Source organism: Chlorocebus sabaeus, chromosome 13, assembly GCF_047675955.1.
Source record: "Chlorocebus sabaeus isolate Y175 chromosome 13, mChlSab1.0.hap1, whole genome shotgun sequence".
NCBI lineage: Eukaryota > Metazoa > Chordata > Mammalia > Primates > Cercopithecidae > Chlorocebus > Chlorocebus sabaeus.
The window spans coordinates 12,216,096-12,238,681 of NC_132916.1; the positions used below are offsets into that span (position 1 = coordinate 12,216,096).

Below are 22,586 nucleotides of genomic sequence, written 5' to 3' on the forward strand. Positions count from 1 at the left end.
CAAGAATATATAGAGTCACAGATAACAGCTAATGAGATAAATTACAGAATTTTACATTACAACATGTAGGACAGAAAGGAAAATAAATCATAGCATATTTCCTTAGAAGAGCTCCAGCCACAAGCATTGCTATTACAAGTAAATCAAGAAAATCAATTTTAAAGCTGCTGCTGCTGCTGCAAGTTCGTCCCAGGCAATGGCTTTGTACGCAATATTCCTACAATCTAATTAACTTGGGAATACATTATCCAATCTAAATTGCATTTAGTTCTTTTTATAAGCAGTCCAATAAATCGCCTAACTTCCTTCCTGCTATAAAAATGTCCCTGCCTTTGGACTCCTTGAATAGCACAGCATAGATCACATGTGATCTTAGAATCATTAGACAAGAGTTAAACTGGTGCTAAATATAATTAATATTGTACTTGATTTTTAATGGCATCATTATTTAACATTCTATTATTGAGGCAATTTTTTCAATGGTTGAAATGGACCCTCAATGAAAAAAAGAATCAATAACTTACTAAAATGCTGAGGTACCGTAGGGATTATCTATCTTTCTTCAAAGGAAGATCAGTCAGGGCCTTTTCTCTTATTCCTGAGCTCAAACAGTTTAAATTCAGGATCCATGTTAGTTTCATGTGATGGCTGATGAGAACTTCCGCAATGGTTAAGGCCACAGAACCTTTACTACAGTCTAGGCACTGGTCAGAAAAAGGAAGCCTCCGTCTTCAGGAAAATAAGACAAGTAGACAGAAAAGTGTAATACATGCCACAGGTGTTAAGCACCCCGAGGGTTTACAGAGAAGGGGAGCCTCAATCCACTGGGCAGCTTTAAAAGAAAATGTGACTGAGCTGGCACTGAGGAAGATCCACTTCCTGAGCTAAAACGGCGGGAAGGACATTCCCTGTAGAGGGAACACAATGCCAGCAGGAAGGCGGCCCTAAGTCAGACAAAGTGGGGACAATGCTGAGTGTGTTTCAGCACTTGAATTCACAAATATTCTAATCATAAAAGCCTTATAAAAAGCCAGCATCAGATTGATTATAAATGTGACATAACTTACAGGTTCAAACAATCGACAGAAAGATGAAAGAAAGCCTATGTTGACACCAGTCCATCCATAAACCCACCGAAGAAATATTTACTAATACCTACTATGTTTTAGGCAATGAACTGGCAGTGGGGACACAAATAGAATCAAGGTAATCTCTCCTTCCTTCAATCCCAAATCCACAGGAACTCTAATACTTAAGTTTGTTTAACCAATGCCCTGGCCTCATACATATGGCCTTAACTCTGTTCTACTTCAGGGTTAACTCAGAATGACTTCACTTCCAAAATAGAAATTTAAAGTCCCTATCCAACCACAATTTCCCATTTTGTTTGTATCACCTCCTCTTGAACATGTCTTTTTATGACTTTACACTTCCTAGCCTCAGGTCATGAAGTATCTAACCACTGATGCCATGGCTGCCCAATTCCACAGTATCCCTAGCAGTTTCCTAGATTCCTTCGACTCCTTGGCCCTCCTACTACACTCACCTTTCCAGTTTCTAATTTTAGGCAATCGGTACTACTGACTCTAGGATTACAGTGAAGGCATGGACATCACTGACTCTCACTTTAAATTTATTATCCGGTATGGCAAGTGGATGGCACTCCATGGCACTCCTGCTGAATCTTCCCTGTGTTCTTCATCCTGCCTTTAGTTTACTGAGAAGACTGGCATTGTCCTGTAGTGTGTGTGTGCTTTGGCTCCCTCCTTTACTTAAAAATCCTTCGTCTCTTTCTACAATCTCTCCTTCCTTTCTGTCTCTTCTAGATTAAACCTCCATACTGCAATCAAACCCACATCTTCCAACTTGCAGTGGGCTCTTGTAGCTTGCTATTCTTTTTCTTGCTTCCTTATGTCTTCTTTTTTCCCCAAAGACTTATTAATTGTATATGAACACAGTCATGCCTCTCCATTTCAAGTTACCATCCTCTCTCTGCCTTCCCCTCAAACCCTGTCAAAACAGTAGTTTACATGTGCTGCCTCAACTTCTTCACTAGCCGCTTAGTCGCCAGTTCTTCATCTTGGCTGTCACAGCTGTATCTCCAGCACATAGAACAATGCTTAGCATATAGATGGCTCAATAAAGATCGACTGACTGAACAAAAAATCTTTTACCATGTGACTTCTAACACTATTCTAGCGAGACCATTTTTGACCTTAAAACTTCCAAATCCAATTTTTCATGTCTACTTTCAACTGCTGTTCTCTTGTTTGACATATTTCCTTTAATGGTTCTCTATGACATTCCTCTTCCATCTCCTTCCTTCTGTTGCTTGTTAAATGAAGGCTATCACTCCACTATCCAAAGTTCTATGCTTGGCTCTTTCCTCATTTCCCCTCTTTCTATTCATTCCTTTGACATTAAACCCATTTCATTTCTCCAACTATGGCCTCCTTGTGGATGACTCCAAATATCTATCTCCAACCCAATTTCTTGTCTCAGTTCCAGTCCCACATCCCCAAACACCTTCCACCCTTAGAGATATGGCTGCAACAGTAACTAAAATGGTCTGCTTTTGGCCAGGTGTGGTGGCTCAGACCTGTAATTCCAGCACTTTGGAAGACCAAGGTGGGCAGATCACTTGAGGTCAGAAAATCAAGACCAGCCTGGCCAATACGGTGAGACCCTGTCTCTACCAAAAAATACAAAAATTAGCCAGTGTGGTGGCACACACCTGTAGTCCCAGCTACTCAGGAGACAGAGGTGGGAGAATTGCTTGAACCCAGGAGGTGGAGGTTGCAGTGAGCCAAGATCACGCCACTGCACTCCAGCCTGAGTGACAGAGTGAGACACTATCTCAAAAAACAACAACAACAACAACAACAAAAAACAAATGTCTGCTTTCACTGGTACTGACCTCCTCCTCACAGTCCTCCAGAAGCCAAATCTCTTATAATCTCTCTGAACTCTGTGTCTCTCTTCCACTCTATTTTCACTGTTCTGGTTTTTTGTCCTGATTCCCTCTTACTGAGATAACAACACTGCTGTCAGATTAGTCTCCCCAAAGCCCTGTCTCACCTCTCCCTTGCTCATAAAATAAAAATACAAAACAAAAGGCCAAATGAAGTTTAACATCTTGGCCAGGCTATGCATGGTCTGAATGTGTGTCCCTCCGAAATTCTTGCTGCAATCTAGTTCCCATGGTGGTGGTATTAGGTGGGGCCTTTGGGGAGTGATTAAGTCATGAGGCCTCCGTCCTCACGATGGGATTAGTGCCCTTAGAAACAGGTTAAAGGGAGGCGCCTCCCTGCTTTTATGCCTTCTACCGTATGAGGACACAGGCACAAGGTGCCATCTATGGAGCAGACCAGACACAGAATCTACCAGTGCCTGGATTTTGGACTTCCCAGCCTCCAGAACTGTGAGAAATAAAGTTGTATTATTTATAAATCACTCAGTCTAAGGTATTTTCGTATAGCAGCCCAAACACACTAAGACACATTTGGTCCTAAGACACTTTTTTAGTCTTACTTCCTGTTGCTGTCCCTTATATAACCTATGCTATAATCAAACTGTATTCTATTTCTAAAAGTAATTTATTATTAATTTTTTAAAAAGAAATTATGTTATGATTGCCAGTGGCTAAAGAAACCAAGAGATAATGTAAATGGCAAATAATCTTAAGTTATCTGGTCCTTGAAATTTACATAATGTTGGGGTTCAATCAGGCTGGTGGGAAAAAGAGATAGTTACAGAAATAGACACAAATCTTCTTGGAAGGCTGAGAAGTCTGTGTAACTTCGGTGGGTAAATTCGGTAAAATATCTAGCTGAAGGCGGACTGATCCCTTTACCTTTAGTTAAACAAATTAAAATAGTAATAAAGAAAGGCCGAGTAGTTTACCTAGCTAGCTTATTTACTCATATAAGCTTAAGACTAACCTTTGATGTACGGAGGTGCTCAAGTGCTTTTTACTCCGGAAGTCCACAATGTCAATTACCCTCTAATGGTGTTGACTCAAGCTTTTTTAAATTAACTTACGGAATAAATGCGAGTCTGACTAGCTGATCAGGGTCGAGGGGCAACTGTTTACAGGACTCATCAGGGAGTCTGTAAGCGGCTCCCACACACTCAGCTGGAGGGGCAAAGCAGAATTTATCTGTGTGTCACTGTACTTCATTCATCTGTTGCTGGATCAGGAGTCTGTAAGGGACAGACTCCCCGCAGCTGGTGCCCCCTGGAGAGGAGTGCTGCCCCAACATAACTCACCAAGTAAGGCAGAGCAGTAAGATACAATGCTAAGGCTCACTGACTGATTCAACCAGTATTTACTGAGACTCTGCCATGAGCCAAGATCTGTTCCAGGCATGGTGCAAAGCTTGGAAGAAAGGAGGCATCTGGTAAACTGAGAAACAGAAAAGTCCAGATTGGCAGGGTCAGAAGAGGATGGAGTGGTAAGAGCTAATTCTAGAGAGGATGAGGACCAGATTATGGTGATCTTTTTAAGGCACAATGAATTTTTTTAACTTTATCCTAAGGACAGTAAGAAGCTACTGATCTGACTTGTGATTTTACAGACTGTGGCTGCAAAGTGAAGAACAGTTTAAAAGGGAAAGGCAGGCCAGGTGTGGTGGCTCATGCCTGTAATCCCAGCACTTTGGGAGGCTGAGGCGGGTGGATTACGAGGTCAGGAGTTCAAGACCAGCCTGGCCAACATGGTGAAACCCCATCTCTACTAAAAAAAGGACAAAAAATTAGCCGGGTGTGGTGGCATGCACCTGTAATACCAGTTACTCGGGAGGCTGAGGCAGGAGAATCACTTGAATCTGGGAGGCAGAGGTTGCAGTGAATGCTGATTGCAACATTGCACTCCAGCTTGGGCAACAAGAGTGAAACTCCGTCAGAAAAAAAAAAAAAAAAAAGAAAAGAAAAGAAAGGGAAAGGCATGGCTCAAACACTGCAGCTAAGACGAGGGTGGCTTGGATTAAGGTGGTGGCCAATGAAGACAAAAGGATGTAGACACGAAGATATCTAGGAGGTAAAAACACTCACTGGGATTCAGTGGACAGGCTGACTGTGACTTCTGGCTTGAGCAGCTGGACCATGACCTGAAAGAGGAGCATTATCTACGTGGTGGAGTGTTCTGAGATTTGGGCATGTTGCATGTGCAATGCTTATGAGATGGCTAGTGGGTTTGTGAAGTAAGCAGGTGGGTCTATACAGGCCTCTTTCCTTAGGCTTCAGACCTTCACTGAGATTGGAATTAAAGCTGTAAGAGTGGTTGAAACGGTCTGAGGAATACAGAGTGAGAAAAGAGATCAGGCAGAGGTGGAAAAATACCCACAAAGGGCAGGTGTAAGACTCCTTCTCTCCAGGTTATCAAAGCACCAGGTAAATCGTTCTACTTCAAAATCAAAAGCATTTCTGTGTCATCACTTGTCTGTCTTCCTTCACTAGCTGTGAGCTCCTAGGAGGTATGGATCACGTCTTCCTTGTTCAGCTCGGAAACACTAGTACTCAGAGCTCAGTGCCAGCCACACAGTAGCTCCTCAAAATATCTTGGCTGGATGCTTGAACAAATGAATGAACAAATAGGCTTATTTGCTCAAGGAGATACTATACTGCCCAAAGACATAGTTTAATCCCACTTCTTAAAAACAAAAACCCAAATAACCTGATTGAAAAATGGGCAAAGGACTTGAACACACATTTCTCCAAAGAAGATATGCAACAACATCACTAATCTACATTATTAATCCTAAGGGAAATGCAAATCAAAACCATAATGAGATATCACCTAACATCCAAGAGGATGGTTACTCCAAAAAAAATCCCAGAAAAAATGACAATATTGGCAAGGATATGGAAAAACTAGAATCCTTGTGTAATGTTAGTGAAAATGTAAAATGGTGCAGCTTGTAAGCCAAAAATAAAATCCTAAGCCCCCTATCGACTGAATAGAGCCTCTCTTGGCCAAGGAAACGCCAGAAAAACTTTAAAAACTGAATTCCTAGCTATGACAGAAAGGGAGGTTGGACACACCTCATTATACTCCCCCCCATCTGGAATTTAGGTCCAACTGACCTGAGTAAAAGTTAAAATAGAGATCATAAGACTGACAAATGACTCTTGATGGAAATAAGATAACAAATTCTAAACAATACCTAAGGTCATGCAAGGCAAGCCTTAAGCCATGCCTACAGGCCATCAATCTCACTAAATGGGCCATATTTTGGCTGACTCTGACATAGCATCCGAATGTTTTAACTTAAAATATTCCTTTCTGCTGACTCCCAAGTTCTAGATCAAATTTTGTTGCTTTAACTAACTAGATTAAAGAATCTCTGAATCTACCTGACTTGTATACTCCTCTACTTCTCCTGGCTTCAAAATATTCCACATTTTCAGGCTGAGCCAACGGATACCTTCCGCATGTTGATTTATGTCTTTGCCTATAACTCTTGCCTCCCTGAAATGCACAAAACCAAACTGTAATTCAACTGCTTCGGGTGCACTTTCTCAGGACCTCTTGAGACTGTTTTGCTGGGCCAGGGTCACCCATACTGGCTCAAAATAAACCTCTTTAAAGTATTTTACTAGTCTTTCTGTTAACAAGCTGCTATGAAAAAACAGTATGGCAGTTCCTCACAAAATTAAAAATAGAATTACCATATGATCCAGCAAGTCCACTTCTGGGCACAAATCCGGAAGACTTGAAAAGCAGGGTCTCAAAGAGATATGTGTACACCCATGTTCACAGAAGAATTATTCACAACAGCCGAAAGACGGAAGGAACCCAAAAGTTCATCAATGGGTAAACAAAATGTGGTATATACATACAATAAAATATTATTCAGCCTTAAAAAGAAAGAAAATTCAGACACATGGTACAACATGGATGAACCTTAAGGACATTATGCTAAGTGAAATAAGCCAGTCAGAAAAAGATAAACACTTGTAAACCAAAAATAAAATTCTAAGCCACCCAACCTACAGAATGGGCCTTCTTTTGGCCAAGGGGATCCCAAAGGAATCTAGAAAACTAGTTCAGGCTGGGTGCGGTGGCTCAAGCCTGTAATCCCAGCACTTTGGGAGGCCCAGGTGGGCGGATCACGAGGTCAGGAGATCGAGACCATCCTGGCTAACAGGATGAAACCCCGTCTCTAGTAAAAAATACAAAAAACTAGCCGGGCATGGTGGCGGGCGCCTGTAGTCCCAGCTACTTGGGAGGCTGAGGCAGGAGAATGGCGTGAACCCGGGAGGCGGAGCTTGCAGTGAGCCGAGATCGTGCCACTGCACTCCAGCCTGGGCGACAGAGCGAGACTCCGTCACAAAAGAAAACTAGTTCAGGCTATGACAGGAAGGAAAATTGGACATGGTCCTTACATTGCCCCCATCCCTTTGGGGTTTAGGCACAACTGACCAACATTAACATTAAAATAGAGGTAAGACTGATAAAACTAAGACTCTTTGTAGCAATAAAATACCAAATTCCAACCTGATTCTGACATAGCATCATACAACGGATGGCGGGCCTAAAGGAAATCAAAGTATTTTACCCCCAAATATATTTTGTTGATATGTTTTGAAACGGCAAAACCTGCAAATGGCAAAACCCTGCAAAATCATCTCTTGTGGGGGAAATTTGCATTTTGTAGAGAATGTCCTTCCTTTCCTAGGTCTTTTCTTGATCCAGGAGACATTTAACCAAGAGTCTAATACCTTTTAAGGTCTGAAAGGAGACATTTACCATTTATTCACCGTGAAGCCTGCTACTTAAGTGGTTTCACCTGCATAACAAGAACCTTGGGGCCGGACGCAGTGGCTCCTGCCTGTAATTCTAGCACTTTGGGAGGGCAGATCACAAGGTCAGGAGTTCAAGACCAGCCTGGCCAACACGGTGAAAGCAGAACTGCTTAAACCCGGGAGGCGGAGGTTGCAGTGAGCTGAGATGGCGCCACTGCACTCCAGCCTGTGGGACAGGGAAAGACCTCCGTCTGGCAGGGCGCAGGGAGGTTGCAGCGGGGAACAAGAACATTGGCTTCCACAACCCCCTTACCTTAACTCAAGCACTTGTTTCTCCTGACTTCAACCCTTTAGGCAAAGCTTAACTCTTTCAACCAACCGCCAATCAGAAAATCTTTGAATCCACCTGTGACATGTGTGTGGCCCCATTTCAAGATGTCCTATCTTTCCACAGGTTTAACCAACATGTGCCTTACGAATATTGATGTATGTCTTTGTCTGTAACTTCTGTCTCCCTGAAACGTACAAAACCAAGCCGTGACCTGACTACCTAAGGCACATATTCTCAGGACCTCTTGTGACTGTGTCCTAGGCCACGGTTGCTCATATTTGGCTCAGAATAAACCTCTTTAAATACTGCACAGAATTTGGTGTGTCAACATGTTGCATAATTCCACTTACATGAGGATTGTAGAGTCAAACTCATAGAAAAGATAGTAAAATGGTGCTTCTCATGGACTGGGAAGAGGGAGAAACAGGGAGTAGTTGTTTAATAGGTAAAGAGTTTTCATTTTGCAAGATGAAAAGGTGCTGGAAATTAGTTGTAAAATAATGTAATATATTCGACACTATAAAACAGTACACTTAAAAATGGTTAAGATGATAAATTTTATATGTATTTTACCACAATTAAAAGAAAAAATATATTTAAATATTTAATGCCTGCATCTAATTACAGATTTCCCCATATCTGCTATCCCTGCCTCTCTGATGAGCTGAGTAATGTTAGGACACAGATTCTTGTTTATTATCACCTCCACTGTCAACTCCCTCCCAGGCATGCCTCTATTACTCGCTGCTGAGAAATAATCCTCCACTATAACTGACCCAAACATAAGGTGGCCTAAAGATTTCTGGGAAATAAAAACAAATAGAAAGGGGGCCCATTTGTGTATACTTTCTTAAAGACTTCTAAGCTTTTAAAATTACTGCTTAACAAAAATTTAGTTAAAATATAAAGGTTCACCACTGGCGTAACAAACACAAAATCAGAGCGTGACAGGGTTCAGGACATGCTTCCCAAATATGACCGTAGGAGACCAGAATAAGCTACCACAAATCTGCCTCTTTGGCATAAGGATAATTTCGAGCTGGTTATTTTGAGATACATATAGGGTAAAGACACAGGGTAGGCCAGGAGTGGTGGCTTATACCTGTAATCCCAGCACTTTGGAAGTCTGAGGCAGGTGGATCACCTGAGGTCAGGAGTTCAATACCAGCCTGGCCAACATGGCAAAAACCCGTCTTTACTAAAAAAAATACAAAAATTAGCTGGGCGTGGTGGCGGGTGCCTGTAATCCCAGCTATTCAGGAGGCTGAGGCAGGAGAATTGCTTGAACCTGGGAGGAGGAGGTTGCAGTGAGCCGAGATGGTGCTATTGCACTCCAGTCTGGACAACAAGAGCAAAACTCCATCTCAAAAAAAAAAAAAAAAAAAAAAAAGGACACAGGGTAAACTCTGAAGAGTTACCCTTTTGTAAGATAAATTACATCTATAAAGAAAATCTAGCTGTGGTAAGAGCTAATTCTAGAGAGGATGGAGGACCAGATTATGGTGATCTTTTTAAGGCATAATGAATTTTTTAACTTTATCCTAAGGACAGTAAGAAGCTACTGATCTGACTTGTGATTTTACAAAGACTGTGGCTACAAAGTGAAAAACAGTTTAAAAGGGAAAGGCAGGCCAGGTGTGGCGGCTCATGCCTGTAACCCCAGCACTTTGGGAGGCCAAGACGGGCGGATCACAAGGTCAGGAGATCAAGACCATCCTGGCTAACACAGTGAAACCTTGTCTCTAGTAAAAATACAAAAAATTAGCCAGGTGTGGTGGCGGGTGCCTGTAGTCCCAGCTACTGGGGAGGCTGAGGCAGGAGAATGGTGTGAACTCGGGAGACGGAGCTTGCAGTGAGCCAAGATTTCCACGCCACTGCTCTCCAGCCTGGTGAGACTCTGTCTCAAAAAAAAAAAAAAAGAAAAAGAAAATCTACACATGTAACGGTCTCTCTCGGCACCAGGAAGAGAAGGATGACTGGATTTCTGGAAACTTAAAAAAAAAGAGAAGGCATTGGCTTAAATCTGCAGAACGAACATCACCCTTCTTTCTCTGTTTCTGTGAAGCATTTAAGCCTGTAGTCTAAGACAATTTTTTGAGCTGCTCTAAAGACTTACTCATTTCTTTGGGTTAACTCCCATGTATGCAGGAGATGTACATGTTATTAAACTTCTGTTTGTTTTTCTCTTGTTAATCTGTCCTTTGCAACGGAAAGTCCTGCTAAGAACTCACTAAGAGTAGAAAAGAAAATTACTCTTCCTTTCCTAAAAGTGAATAAGTGAAGATTCAGCAATCACTTCTGCAAGTTTCCGATTTCTACTTCAGACTGATAATAAACACCAGCTTACTCTGCTTCTTCACTATATGCTCATTTGACTGGGAAATGGAATAAAGCATTCTGGTTAAAAGGCAAAAACTGCTTTCTCCCTTATTTCTCTTGGTTTAAACACCACAACCTAACTAAGGTAAAAAAAAAGATTAAAATAAAATTTGTCAACAACAATTATAATAACCTATTCACTAGTATTTAACAGAAATTGGGGGAATGCCAACATAGTGATGCCACTCCCTGAAAGCAGATACAGATGAAAATTTACTTGTTTCCAGAGAACATCCTTACCTGCACGAGAGTGTCCAGTGTGAAGATGTGCTCCCCACGAACATTGTAGAACTTGACCATGGCACTCTTCAGAAGGGGGCCATTGGAAAGCTCACCAAGCTGGGTCTGCCGTTCCATCCCAGCGACTGCCAGCAAGTCCCCCTGTGTGCACCACTGGGCTACCACCTCTGAAACAGAGGAGAGAGGGTCAGCACAAGGACACAGCCCTCTTTAAACTGTCACTCAGCAAGGCTACTGTCTTCAGTAGTTTAACAAATACAGACACTGAGCAAATATAACAAAAAATATATTCATGGTTTTTTCTTTCTTTCTTTTTTTTTTTGAGATGGAGTTTCATTCTTGTTGCCCAGGCTGGAGTGCAATGGCATGATCTCGGCTCACTGCAACCTCTGCTTCCTGGGTCCAAGCGATTCTCCTGCCTCAGCCTCCCGAGTAGCTGGGACTACAGGCGTGCGCCACCACACCCAGCTAATTTTGTATTTTTAGTAGAGACGGGATTTCTCCATGTTGGTCAGACTGGTCTTGAACTCCCAACCTCATGTGATCTGCCCGCCTCGGCCTCTCAAAGCGCTGGGATTACAGGCGTGAGCCACAGTGCCCAGCCCATATATTCATGTTTTAGCTCATGAATACAACCATCTATTTCTCTGAAGATGATGGATTCTATTAAAAACAGGTGTTTGTCACATGAATGGAAATTGTAGTTTCCTGAAACACAATCAAATTAGGTAGAAATCATGATATAATAAAGTTGGCATGTTAAATATGTATCTCCAATTCCAGTATTTCCACAATGAGACTTGTAGAACTTCCTTTTTCTTTAAAGAGAAAGCAAGACAATAAAACCTATGACTGTATATTCATATAAGTGCTGGTCCCACTGCCGTGTCCTCCACTCCCAGGGGATGATTCAGAGAGTTTATAAATGCCAAAAGTAAAAAACACACCGAAAACAAAGCCTTAGTTTATATTCCTTTGATTTCTGGGCACTACTGGCAGATAAGGTTCATACAAAGGACACACAAGCATATGAGAACGCTGACTCTTATTTGCCATTCGATGATGTTGTGGGGCTTAGAAAATACCCCTGCTGGGAGACAGTTTTTTCAGCGTAATTTCCACACTGGAAATTGGATGCCCACTTACAAACTACTCAGTGACTATAAGAAATAGCTATTAAAAGGTTTATCTTATCCCAATGTGAGCAATTTACTTATCTCTTGCTGGTAAAACAAAAGCTATTAGTATTAATAAGATTTATGACATTTTTTTTTCTCCCTAAGACCCTAAAATCGTAATCTGGTTTATACAGAGATCTCTGAAATCTAGAACCAAAGTGGTCCACTTTGCAGAGAAGCTGGGTGGCACTTAAAGAAAATGCTCTGCCCCGATGAGCACATATTTCAGAGGTGGGGCTAGAATTCAGTGGTCCCCAGGCTCTATCAGCACACACATTACAATACCCCTTATTCATGCATGGTCATGATTTTGATGCTGCTACCATAACATTCTGAGGTGGCTGAGGCTCTTTCACCTCTGTTGAAAACTGGAGTGTGTCTCCTGGGACAAGACAGGTTTCCAGACCCAGGGAACCCAGGACTTTCTCATGAAGTTAGCTGCAGAGCAGAAAGTAGGGAGACAAAGGGCTGAGCCAAAGCAGTTACAGACGAATAGAAAATGGAAAAAAACCTGTCACAACCAGGAAATGAAAAATTACATAAAAGAATCAAAAACATCCTGGTGAATCAGATTCTTTTACGGCGCGGGGGTGGGGGGAAGCTAGAGGATTCGTGCACATACTAAATGCGCTCTGGGCATTCAACACCTAGGTCCATCTCAGGGAAAAGCCTGCTTGTGATCAGGAAACTGAGATGACGTTCTCTGGAGAGCAGCTTTGGGCACACAAGGCAACCAAAAGGCAAAGCACTAACATAAACAGTCAAAGTAGTAACAAAGACGACGGTGTCTCAAGCTTCTTAGGACAGAAGCATCATTGTAATATTGTAGAAATAAAGGTGATGACATGAAATTTCCACAGCTCCTCATCTGAACCGCACCATTCTTGTATTTATTTTTAAAATAAGATTTTTTTGAATTGTATTGCAAGGTAGCTTTCCCCAACAGAAAAGTGGGTTGTTGCCCCTGCAGAGCTGACCTAGACGATGATGCTTTCGGAGACTGCTCAGGGACTCCGCAAGCAACTTGGGGCACTCCCAGGCTCTGTCTACGAGATGGGCTCTATCTGAGGCAAGAATGAATCCAAATGTTTACAAGTAAACTCTCAGGGACTTCTTTTTTTTTTTGAGACAGAGTTTCACTCTTGTTGCCCAGACTGGAGTGCGATGGCGCGATCTCAGCTCACTGCAATCTCCGCCTCCCAGGTTCAAGCGATTCTCCTGCCTCAGCCTCCCGAGTAGCTGGGATTACAGGCATGCACCACCATGCCCAGCTAATTTTGTATTTCAGTAGAGACGGGGTTTCTCCATGTTGGTCAGGCTGGTTTCAACTTCCCAACCTCAGGTGATCCACCCTCCTCGGCCTCCCAAAGTGCTGGGATTACAGGCGTGAGCCACTGCGCCTGGCCAGGACTTCTTTTAATGCAGGTGCAAAGTTATAATGAGATTACTGTCATCTGCAAAGGCGAATGACTCTTTCAAAAAAGATTAAATTCTATACATACAATGCCATTTCTTGTTCCAACGATTATAGAGCTACATGCATCAAGTGATATAGCAACATATGTGAACGAACACCTCTGATGATTTAGCATAAAGCAGTCCTGCGCCACACGACAGGCACAGGCGCGACAAGGGATTCTGGCTATCTCATAAAGTACTAGCAGGAAGAACTCAGCAGTGGGACTAAGAAAGAATAACCCTGAATTGTTCAGTGTCAGCCAGGAGTACGAGAGTTTTCTGCAGGAGTTGAATTCCTAGGGTAGGAATTTAAAATTTTCAGAAATTAGTGGGAAAATCAAAGTAAAAGAAAATACTCATTCAATTTCTACACATGTCACTATGATAAAGAAGAGAAGGATACAGAAGCCTAGATATAGTCAGGACAGAACTTTTTTGTTTCAGAAACTTTTTGTAAACGATGTCTGTCTTATTTAAAAAATAATCCCCAGTATCTTTGCCCAAGACTTCCATAGTAATTTTGCTTGAATCTCTCATTTTTAAATTTGTTTCAGAATACAACCTAAAAGGAACAAACTAATGCTCTACTCAGCAGGCCTCTTGTCCCTTTTCCTAAAGCTCGTGGCCCAGAGTCTCTAATCTCACCCTTGCAGGCAACGGGGAGTTCCGGAGCACACAAGAGGCCAGGACTCCGGAAGCATCTATGTTTCTCAACGATTTTGGGGGGTGTGGGTTTTTGGTCTCTAACAGATGTTACACAAAGAAATTCAGCACATGTACACTATTCTTTAGCCAGAAAATCTTATGGATCTTTTTGGTAAAAGTCTGGAAGGTTATATGAAGTCAGTGAAAATATAGTTCTTCTGTGTTAACAAGAAGCCCTTGTGTGGTATTACTGGGTCAGAAAGAGGCAGCTAAATTTTAACAGAAAAAGAAAGATGTGCTTATCAAGCACCATATATATTGCAGCTACTGTTTGGAGTCTGCAGTTATCCAGTCCTTTTTCCCTCAGATTACCATGTGCATGATTCACCTCTTTATTAGTCATTAGACACGCATGTTGTGTATTTGCATACACACGTGCATATGCAGTAGTGGGGGGTGGAGGAAAGAGAAACTAATTAATTAGCAAAGTGTATGATGATAAAATAACAGGTACTTTTTTTTTTCCCCTTTAAGAAGTATGTTTCATTGCAAGGACTGAAAAAAAGGGGCATGTACTCAATGAGGATGATGTGGGCAAATCTTATCAGGTCTGCCCGCAGGAGCAGATGGCATCAATAATTGAAACTACCTGCCTCAAAACTTCCTTCCTCATTTTCTCAGCGTGCTCAATGAAATGATAAAAAGAGAAAATTCTGCAAAACAAAAAAACAAACAAAGTCCAGGGGTTGGAGCTTTTAACTTCAAGGCAAGTGTGGGATGAAATGAGTGCCTCTGGGAGCCTGCTTTGCCACTGAGGGATGAACTGCCTTGGGCAGAAAATTCCTGAACTCATAATTGAATTATTTCTACTCAGGAAAAGAGTAGAAGTCATAACAATGGGTAAAAACCCCAAGCAAAATGAATCAATTCCCTGCTTATTGCGTGATGAACAGAAGTCCCTGTTCTGAAGGAAGAGAATCTGAGGAAGTCAGAACTTCCTCAGCAAACCACTGCCAAGCAAACCCAGAGCCTAACCTTCCCCAGACCCCGGCGTTTGAGCCCACAGACACATCTGCAGTGAAAATGAAGTGTGCTGGATGATGCAGAAGAGGCCTGGGCAGGGACCAAGAGCTATGTGGAATTCTAGGTTCTTTTGCACAGGACATAAATTCCAGTGCTGGTGATATACTAAAACAATATTGTGAGTCACCTTCCTTTGCTGCAAAAGTTCTTTAGTGATATTCCTCTGAGACAGTAACAGAGAAAAACCAAGTGGATTGGAGACCTTTTTAATTTCCTCTATGAGACAAGTAACTGACCTGTCTCTAACAGAACAGATGACCCTAGGCTAAAAACATTGCCGTGTGCCATCTCCGACAGTATCCTGGTTGTCTCTTCCCAATATTTACCAACATAGCCCGTAAGATAGTGGATAAAAAAATAAGTTACAAAACAAAAATGATTGCTAGTCATACTACACGTAAAGGCTAAGTCCTTAAAACATTCTGATCCCAAGAGAGAAAACGTAAATTGCCTACATATAGCACTGTCAGGGCACAGAGAACGAGATCCCAAGTATGGTGCTTCGGTACACTAAGCATTTATTTATTTATTTATTTTTCTTGAGATGGAGTCTTGCTCTGTTGCCCAGGCTGGAATGCAGTGGCATGATCTCAGCTCACTGTAACCTCTGCCTCCCGGGTTCAAGCAATTCTCCCACCTCAGACTCCTGAATAGCTGGGATTACAGGTGCAAGCCACCATGCCCGGCTAATTTTTGTGTTTTTTAGTAGAGACAGGGTTTCACCATGTTGGCCAGGCTAGTCTTGAACTCCTGACCATGTGATACACCCACCTCAGCCTCCCAAAGTGCTGGGATTACAGGCATGAGCCATCGCGCCCAGCCTGAGCATTTTGAATTAAAGGCAACTGGAAGGCCTTAGAACAGAGGTGTCCAATCTTTTGACTTCCTTGGGTCACACTGGAAGAATTGTCTTGGGCCATGCATAAACACACGAACACTAACGGGAGCTGATGAGCTTAAACAAACAAAAAATCTCATAATGTTTTCAGGAAGTTTACAAATTCGTGTTGGCCACATTCAAAGCTGTCCTGGGCTGCTTGTGGCCCACAGGCTGCAAGCTGCACAAGCATGCCTTAGAAGCTGCTTCAGAGCCAAGGACTTTCTGATCTTCTCCTGCTTTCCCCAAATAACCAGGAAAGACTTAACCACCAGAGAAGAGAATAAAAGTTGTCAAAACCTTTGGTCACAGGCAGAGTTCTACCCTTCACCTTCCCATAACTTACAAGTCCTATTCAGTTCCCAAGAATTATTAACAAGATAATGTCTACCTCCTGCGTCCCTTCATTGCCCCTTAGAAACCACTTACTACTAAATCATGATTGCCTACCCACCTTCCCATTTCCCTCCTTCCCATGGAAAGGGTATAAAAACTTCCAACCACGTGGCCTTTCTTCGAGTCTCTTATTTTATGTGGGTCCTATGCTTATTCACATTAATACATTTCTATGCCTTTTCTCCTATTAATCTGTCTACTGTCAGTCATTTCAGGTTACCTTCAGAGAGGACAGAAAGGAAGCTTTTCCTCTGTCCTTACAGCACCTACTAGATGGCACCAGTTCATTTTGATTTAATCTAACTTTCTGAACTAGGAAGACATAGAACAAAAGCATCCTGCAAATAATTTTTTTTTCTTTTTTGAGACGGAGTCTTGCTCTGTTGCCCAGGCTGGAGTGCATTGGGGCCATCTCGGTACACTGCAACCTCTGCCTCCCGGGTTCAAGTGATTCTCCTGTCTTAGCCTCCCAAGAAGCTGGGATTACAGGCATGCACCACCACATCTGGCTAATTTTTGTATTTTCAGTAGAGATGAGGTTTTGCCATGTTGGCCAGGCTGGTCTTGAACTCCTGACCTCAGGTAATCCACCTGCCTCAGCCTCCCAAAGTGCTGGGATTACAGGCGTGAGCCACTACACCCCACTGAAAGCATCCTGTAAATAACTGAAAACATTTTTAGGTTAGATTTAGATATCTAGTTAGGTAATAATTAAAATGCTAAATTTGCCTGTATTTTTAGAAGAAAACTCAAAAATTTTTCACATTTGGGAGGGCTACTTTGGGTCACCTCCCCAAGTTACCTCACGTGTGCTTCTACCTATATTACACATACAGTTGCAACACGTTAGAAATGCTGCTCCAGGCCGGGCGTGGTGGCTCATGCCTGTAATCCCAGCACTCTGGGAAGCTGAGGCGGGTGGATCACCTGAGGTCAGGAGTTCCAGACCAGCCTGACCAATACGATGAAACCCCGTCTCTACTAAAAATACAAAAATTAGCCAGGTGTGGTGGCATGCGCCTGTAATCCCAGCTACTCGGGAGGCTGAGACAGGAGAATCATATGAACCTGGGAGGCAAAAGTCACAGTGAGCCAAGATTGTGCCATTGCACTCCAGCCTGGGCAACAAGAGCAAAACTCCATCTCAAAAAAAAAAAAAAAAAAAAAAAAGAGAAATGCTGCTCCAATACCTTGGGCATATTCAAAGGGTAAAAAATAAAGTTTCCATAAGCAGGGTGGTAAAAAATTGGAGAAATTCCCCCTGTAAAGAATAAAAAGGAACTGAGTGGTAACTGCATTATGTTCAGCCTTCACCAGATATTTGGTAGAGAAACAAAGTTCAGGATTCCAGAACTAGAGGCAGGTTCTCAAAAAATTAATAAATTTGGTTTAAAGGCTTAAAAACAGAATTTCGAAGAAAAAGGCTAAGCATGGATTATAAATACATTAGGAATTACATCCTTGTGTTTTAGCTCCATGAAAGACAGAACATTCAGAAAAAAATTTACAGACAAGCACAGGAATTTAAGTTCATCATCACCACAAAAAATAGGTACTCAGCTCCTACCGGGGCATATGTGTGATAAAAAGGACTTCAGCATCATTCACGTCCCTCAGGAGTTTACAGCCTAAGTAATTCCTTATAATTACAGTCCTGAGACAGTAGATTGGGATGCCCCAAAGACGGTGTGTAATATGTTTCCAAAAATATTCTATAGTGTAAAAACAGAATAATTACTTGAGGGGGTGCAAAGGCAGGTATGATTCTTGCCAACCAACAGTTAAGTATATAGACTTGATTCTTTTATTTTTCTTCAGACGGAGTTTCGCTCTGTCGCCCAGGCCGGAATGCAATGGTGCGGTCTCAGCTCACTGCAACCTCCGCCTCCCAGGTTCAAGCGATTCTCCTGCCTCAGCCTCCCAAGTAGCTGGGACTATAGGCACACACCACTACACCTGGCTAATTTTTTTTTTTTCCCCGAGACAGAGTCTTGCTCTGTCACCCAGGCTGGAGTGCAGTGGCTCGATCTTAGATCACTGCAACCTCCGCCTCCCAGGTTCAAGCGATTCTCCTGCCTCAGCCTCCCAAGTACCTGGGATTACTGGCATCTGCCACCACGCCCAGCTAATTTGTGTATTTTTAGTAGAGACGGGGGTTTCACGATGTTGGCCAGGCTGGTCTTAAACTCCTGACCTCATGGTCCGTCTACCTTGGCCTCCCAAAGTGCTGGGATTGCAGGCGTGAGCCGCCGCGCCCTGCCCAGACTTTACATCCCTGTGATTGCTCAATAATTCAGGCAGCAGCAGCAGCAGCACATGCTAATGACTCCCTAGACTGATAGCCAGTTTTGAATGATAGTAGCGAGTTATACCAAAGTTCCTGCCTTGTCTCCTATATCCTCATTCAGATTACAGGAGGTCCCTTAAACATCAAGGGTCAGAGGCAGCCAGGTATTGAATTTTAAAACCTTTTTACATTGTACCATTCAACCCTGAAGAGACAGATTGTTTTTCCACAGGACTCACATCAATGGAGTCAACAACATCAGCAGTAGCTTCGAATTGCAAAATTCACAACACTCCAAATGCCTATGCCCACTGATTTTCTTTTGAGATAACAACACTCATAGTATCTATCAGGAAGGTATCAGCACTTGACTGCTGCCCTTCACATCAATGTCTCAGTCTAGTAATTGCAGAACCTCCACAAGTCTTTCAAGGTAACTTTATCGCACAATGATCAGCTCCTTAATAAGCCTGCCAGGTTCTTAAAATCACAGGGGCTTCTGTGTAAATGATGGCTTGTGCACCATCTGCTCCCTCAGGGATGGCAGGTGCTGCAGTCTGTTCATTGTGCAGACACGCATAAGCCAGATACAAACACACTTGTACACCTGAGAGAGGATCATTCTTGTCATAGTGAGGAAAAGAGCAGGTTAAGACGAAGACTGAATGTCAGGAATCTCCCTTTGAGATAAGACTAGGCATGGACTTGTCAGTTAAGCAAAGGAGTGAAGAGGGAGCAGCTTTAGTTAACAGACTCCACAAAGCCCAGAAGGGGTCACCACAGAGGACAGGAATCAGTAAGCACAGGGTGTACAAGACCGGCCTTGAAGCAAACACACGCAGGCCTGGTCTGCAGGCTTGGGGTGTGTGCAGCATTCTGTACCTTTCAGCCCTGAGCGGATGACCGTGGGAGACAAGTCATCGTAGTTGTTCATTAAGCTGATGTCTCCCGAGGTGAAGCTGACGGTGAGCAGAGGCTTGATGTTCTGTACTGGGATGGGATACGCTGCTGGACCATCTGCAGGAACACAAGTGCCAGGTGAAAAGGAGGGAAGCACACCATCCAAATCCAGGTTCCCAAAGCTGCAATCTTGTATGGTGCCTTAGAAATTGCCTGACAATGCAGATCTTGCTCTGGATTGGGATGCTACCTGAATGAAGCATTCTACATCATTCAGGAACTACACAAGGGCCATCAGTGGGCACTAACAGAGAATTCATGAGTAAGAAGCAGGACACTAGAGACACAGTCCTGGGGGCAATTGGTGAGTGGTGAGAATATGTGTGAAAGTTTATTACCTTGATGTTAATGTGTTACACGGTTCTAATGATATATAGACATAAATTATTTTAATGTCATACAACGTCCAGGGATGGTAGGAGGAGGGGTAAAAACATTTTGTTAATTATGGTCTAAAAGAGAAAAAAGTTGCTTTTCAAGACTAACTACTCTTCTGTTGAATGTTACAGAAAATAAGCAGCCACAGTGGCCCGCCCATATTTGGAGAGAAGGCTGGGCTAAATGTGGCTCATAGAGGCTTGCTGCACCTGCGGAGCACAGCTGGCGTAAGGAAAACCCTGCGCTGGAGCCTCACGCACACATTACAGAAGGAGCCATGATGGACCATGGACTTGGTCTTTCACAGGGTGTTTGAAAAAGCAAAAGTAAGCCCTTCCTAGATGCCTAGATAGATCAAGGTTTTCAGAAGGCTCCTGTAGGCTTCACCCCACACTGGGCTCATCTTAGCAGCCATCGAGGCGGGCCGGCCTGCCATCTGTCTGCAGAGGAAGCCCAGTTATTGCTTTGCTTTACATCATGACACTGCACTATACTGACTTCTGCCCTCAAATTCCCTAGGCCACTAAGAAGAAGCTTGTTGCATGTGAAAGGCGAACACCTGTCACCTGTCATCCTCTAAACTGCCCACCTGCTTCTGAGCTTCTGAGAAGGGCAACTGCCTGGAGGAGCAACCAGGGACTGAATTCTGTTCTTGGACTTACTCTGGACTTGCTTTATAAACGTGGTCTCTGGATCTTGTGTTTTTTTCTTTTTTTTTGAGATGGAGTCTCACTTTGTTGCCCAGGCTGGAGTGCAGTGGCGCGATCTTGGCTCTCACTGCAGGGTCCACCTCCTGGGTTCACGCCATTCTCCTGCCTCAGCCTCCTGAGTAGCTGGGATTACAGGCGCCCACCACCACACCCGGCTAATTTTTGTTTTGTTTTGTATTTTTAGTAGAGACGGGGTTTCAGTGTGTTAGCCAGGATGGTCTTGATCTCCTGACCTCATGATCCACCCGCCTTGGCCTCCCAAAGTGCTGGGATTACAGGCATGAGCCACCACGCCTGGCCTTTTTTTTTTTTTCTTCCCAATAATAAAACGGAGGTAAGTAAATCTGGATTTGACCCACTAAAGAGGAGTTCTAAGACTATCCTGAGTCCATGTGATGAAGACACTGACTTTACTAGTATGAGGCTGTAGAAATATGACAAACACTTCTCTCAAGGCTGGTATCCTACTGGGAAAGGGGATGGTTAACTCCTAAACTGCTTTATGAGAGCTAGGAACGCCCATAAACAGCCCCCAAGCCACTGGTCCTAAAACACTACCATTAATCTCAACTCTTTTTCACATGTGAATGCCTTCTCCTAAAATGAATGAATGAATGAGTGTGTGTGTACACACACATGTCTGCTGCTGGGTAGCATAATGTGCTGTGGCAGACAAGAGAAGACAACATGAGAATACTGCAGGTTCCAATGGAGGCAGACACTGACGGGGGAGAAAATTTCTATAATTTCCCCCAGAACAGCCCTTCACAGGACGACATGCCCCACAGTGGCAGGAAAGGTTAGAAACCACTCACTGTACCCTTTGACTATAAGGGCACACAGCAGTGTAAGCACAGCTGTGCCAGGCTAAGGACAGAAGCCTGCGGCAGTGTGACCACTTCTAATCAAGAAGGCAGTCCCACTCCCCAAAACGAGGTGGTTACAGCTAGGTAGGAAGGCTAAATCCTAGTGTTCTATACCACTGTAGGATGACTATAGCTAACAATAACATATTATCATATTATATAGTTTCAAATACCTAGAACGATATTGATATGTTGTTCCCAACACAATTGGATACTGAATGTTCCCAACACAAAGAAATGATAAATGTTTGAGATGATGAATATGTTAATTAAAATGATCTGATCACTATACATTATGTGTATCAAACTATCACAATGTACCTCATGAATATGTACAATTATTGTATGTCAATTTTTTTTAGACGAGATGGGTACAGGGGATGGGATGCTGGTGAAGAGCCAACAGAGTAGGCCAGTGCTGTACACTGATTCTGGAGACCTGCTAGAGGTTAAGGTGGCTAGAATTTGAAGTTATCCCCACCAAGAGTATTCAGCACCAAGTGGTGTATACACAGAGGCCGCAGGTCTTTTTGACCTGAGGAGGAGGAGAGCTTCTGCCTGAAATAAAGAGGATAGACAGAAATGTGGAGTTATCTGCCCAAGGTGCTGGCCTTCATTATGGTAGAACAAATCCTTTTCTCATGCACCTAAAGCCACAGGCTTTAATAACATTGGGGATTTGGATATATCACATATTAAGTTATAATAATAGCACAGAATTTTTCATCTTTAGCTTTCTTTATTGTCACTAAGCAGCTAAGCCCCACCATACCTCAGGGACACAGGAAGAGCCATGCGTCTCACTTTATATCTAGGAAAAGCTAAGCGAATTAAGTGTAATCAATTCGACCAGTGATTCTGAGAAAAGGGACAACAGCGGGGAGACAGTCACATCTAGATGAGGCCAGCCCTATCTTGCATTTCAGCTCGAGAACTCTTCCCAGGAAGCCCGGGTGCCACAGGTGTTGTGGTCCTTCACCGTCCCTCCTCTACATCAGTCTGCTCCCCTCCAGCGCCCTTCCTTGTCCTTCTGGTCAGTGACAAGGAAAGTA

At 43.1% G+C, this 22,586-nt stretch overlaps 1 protein-coding gene across 2 annotated transcripts in view; it reads right to left on the minus strand.

Annotated features, from left to right (window-relative positions):
* Positions 1–22,586, minus strand: part of TULP4 (TUB like protein 4) — a 277,080-nt gene that overhangs the window by 38,738 nt on the left and 215,756 nt on the right. For both annotated transcript variants that reach the window (XM_073022299.1, XM_038001150.2), the window contains exons 6-7: positions 19,503–19,637; positions 10,697–10,863 (exon numbers count right to left, since the gene is read on the minus strand). In XM_073022299.1, the coding sequence (XP_072878400.1) occupies positions 10,697–10,863; positions 19,503–19,637 (302 nt within the window). The remainder of the gene's footprint in view (positions 1–10,696; positions 10,864–19,502; positions 19,638–22,586) is intronic.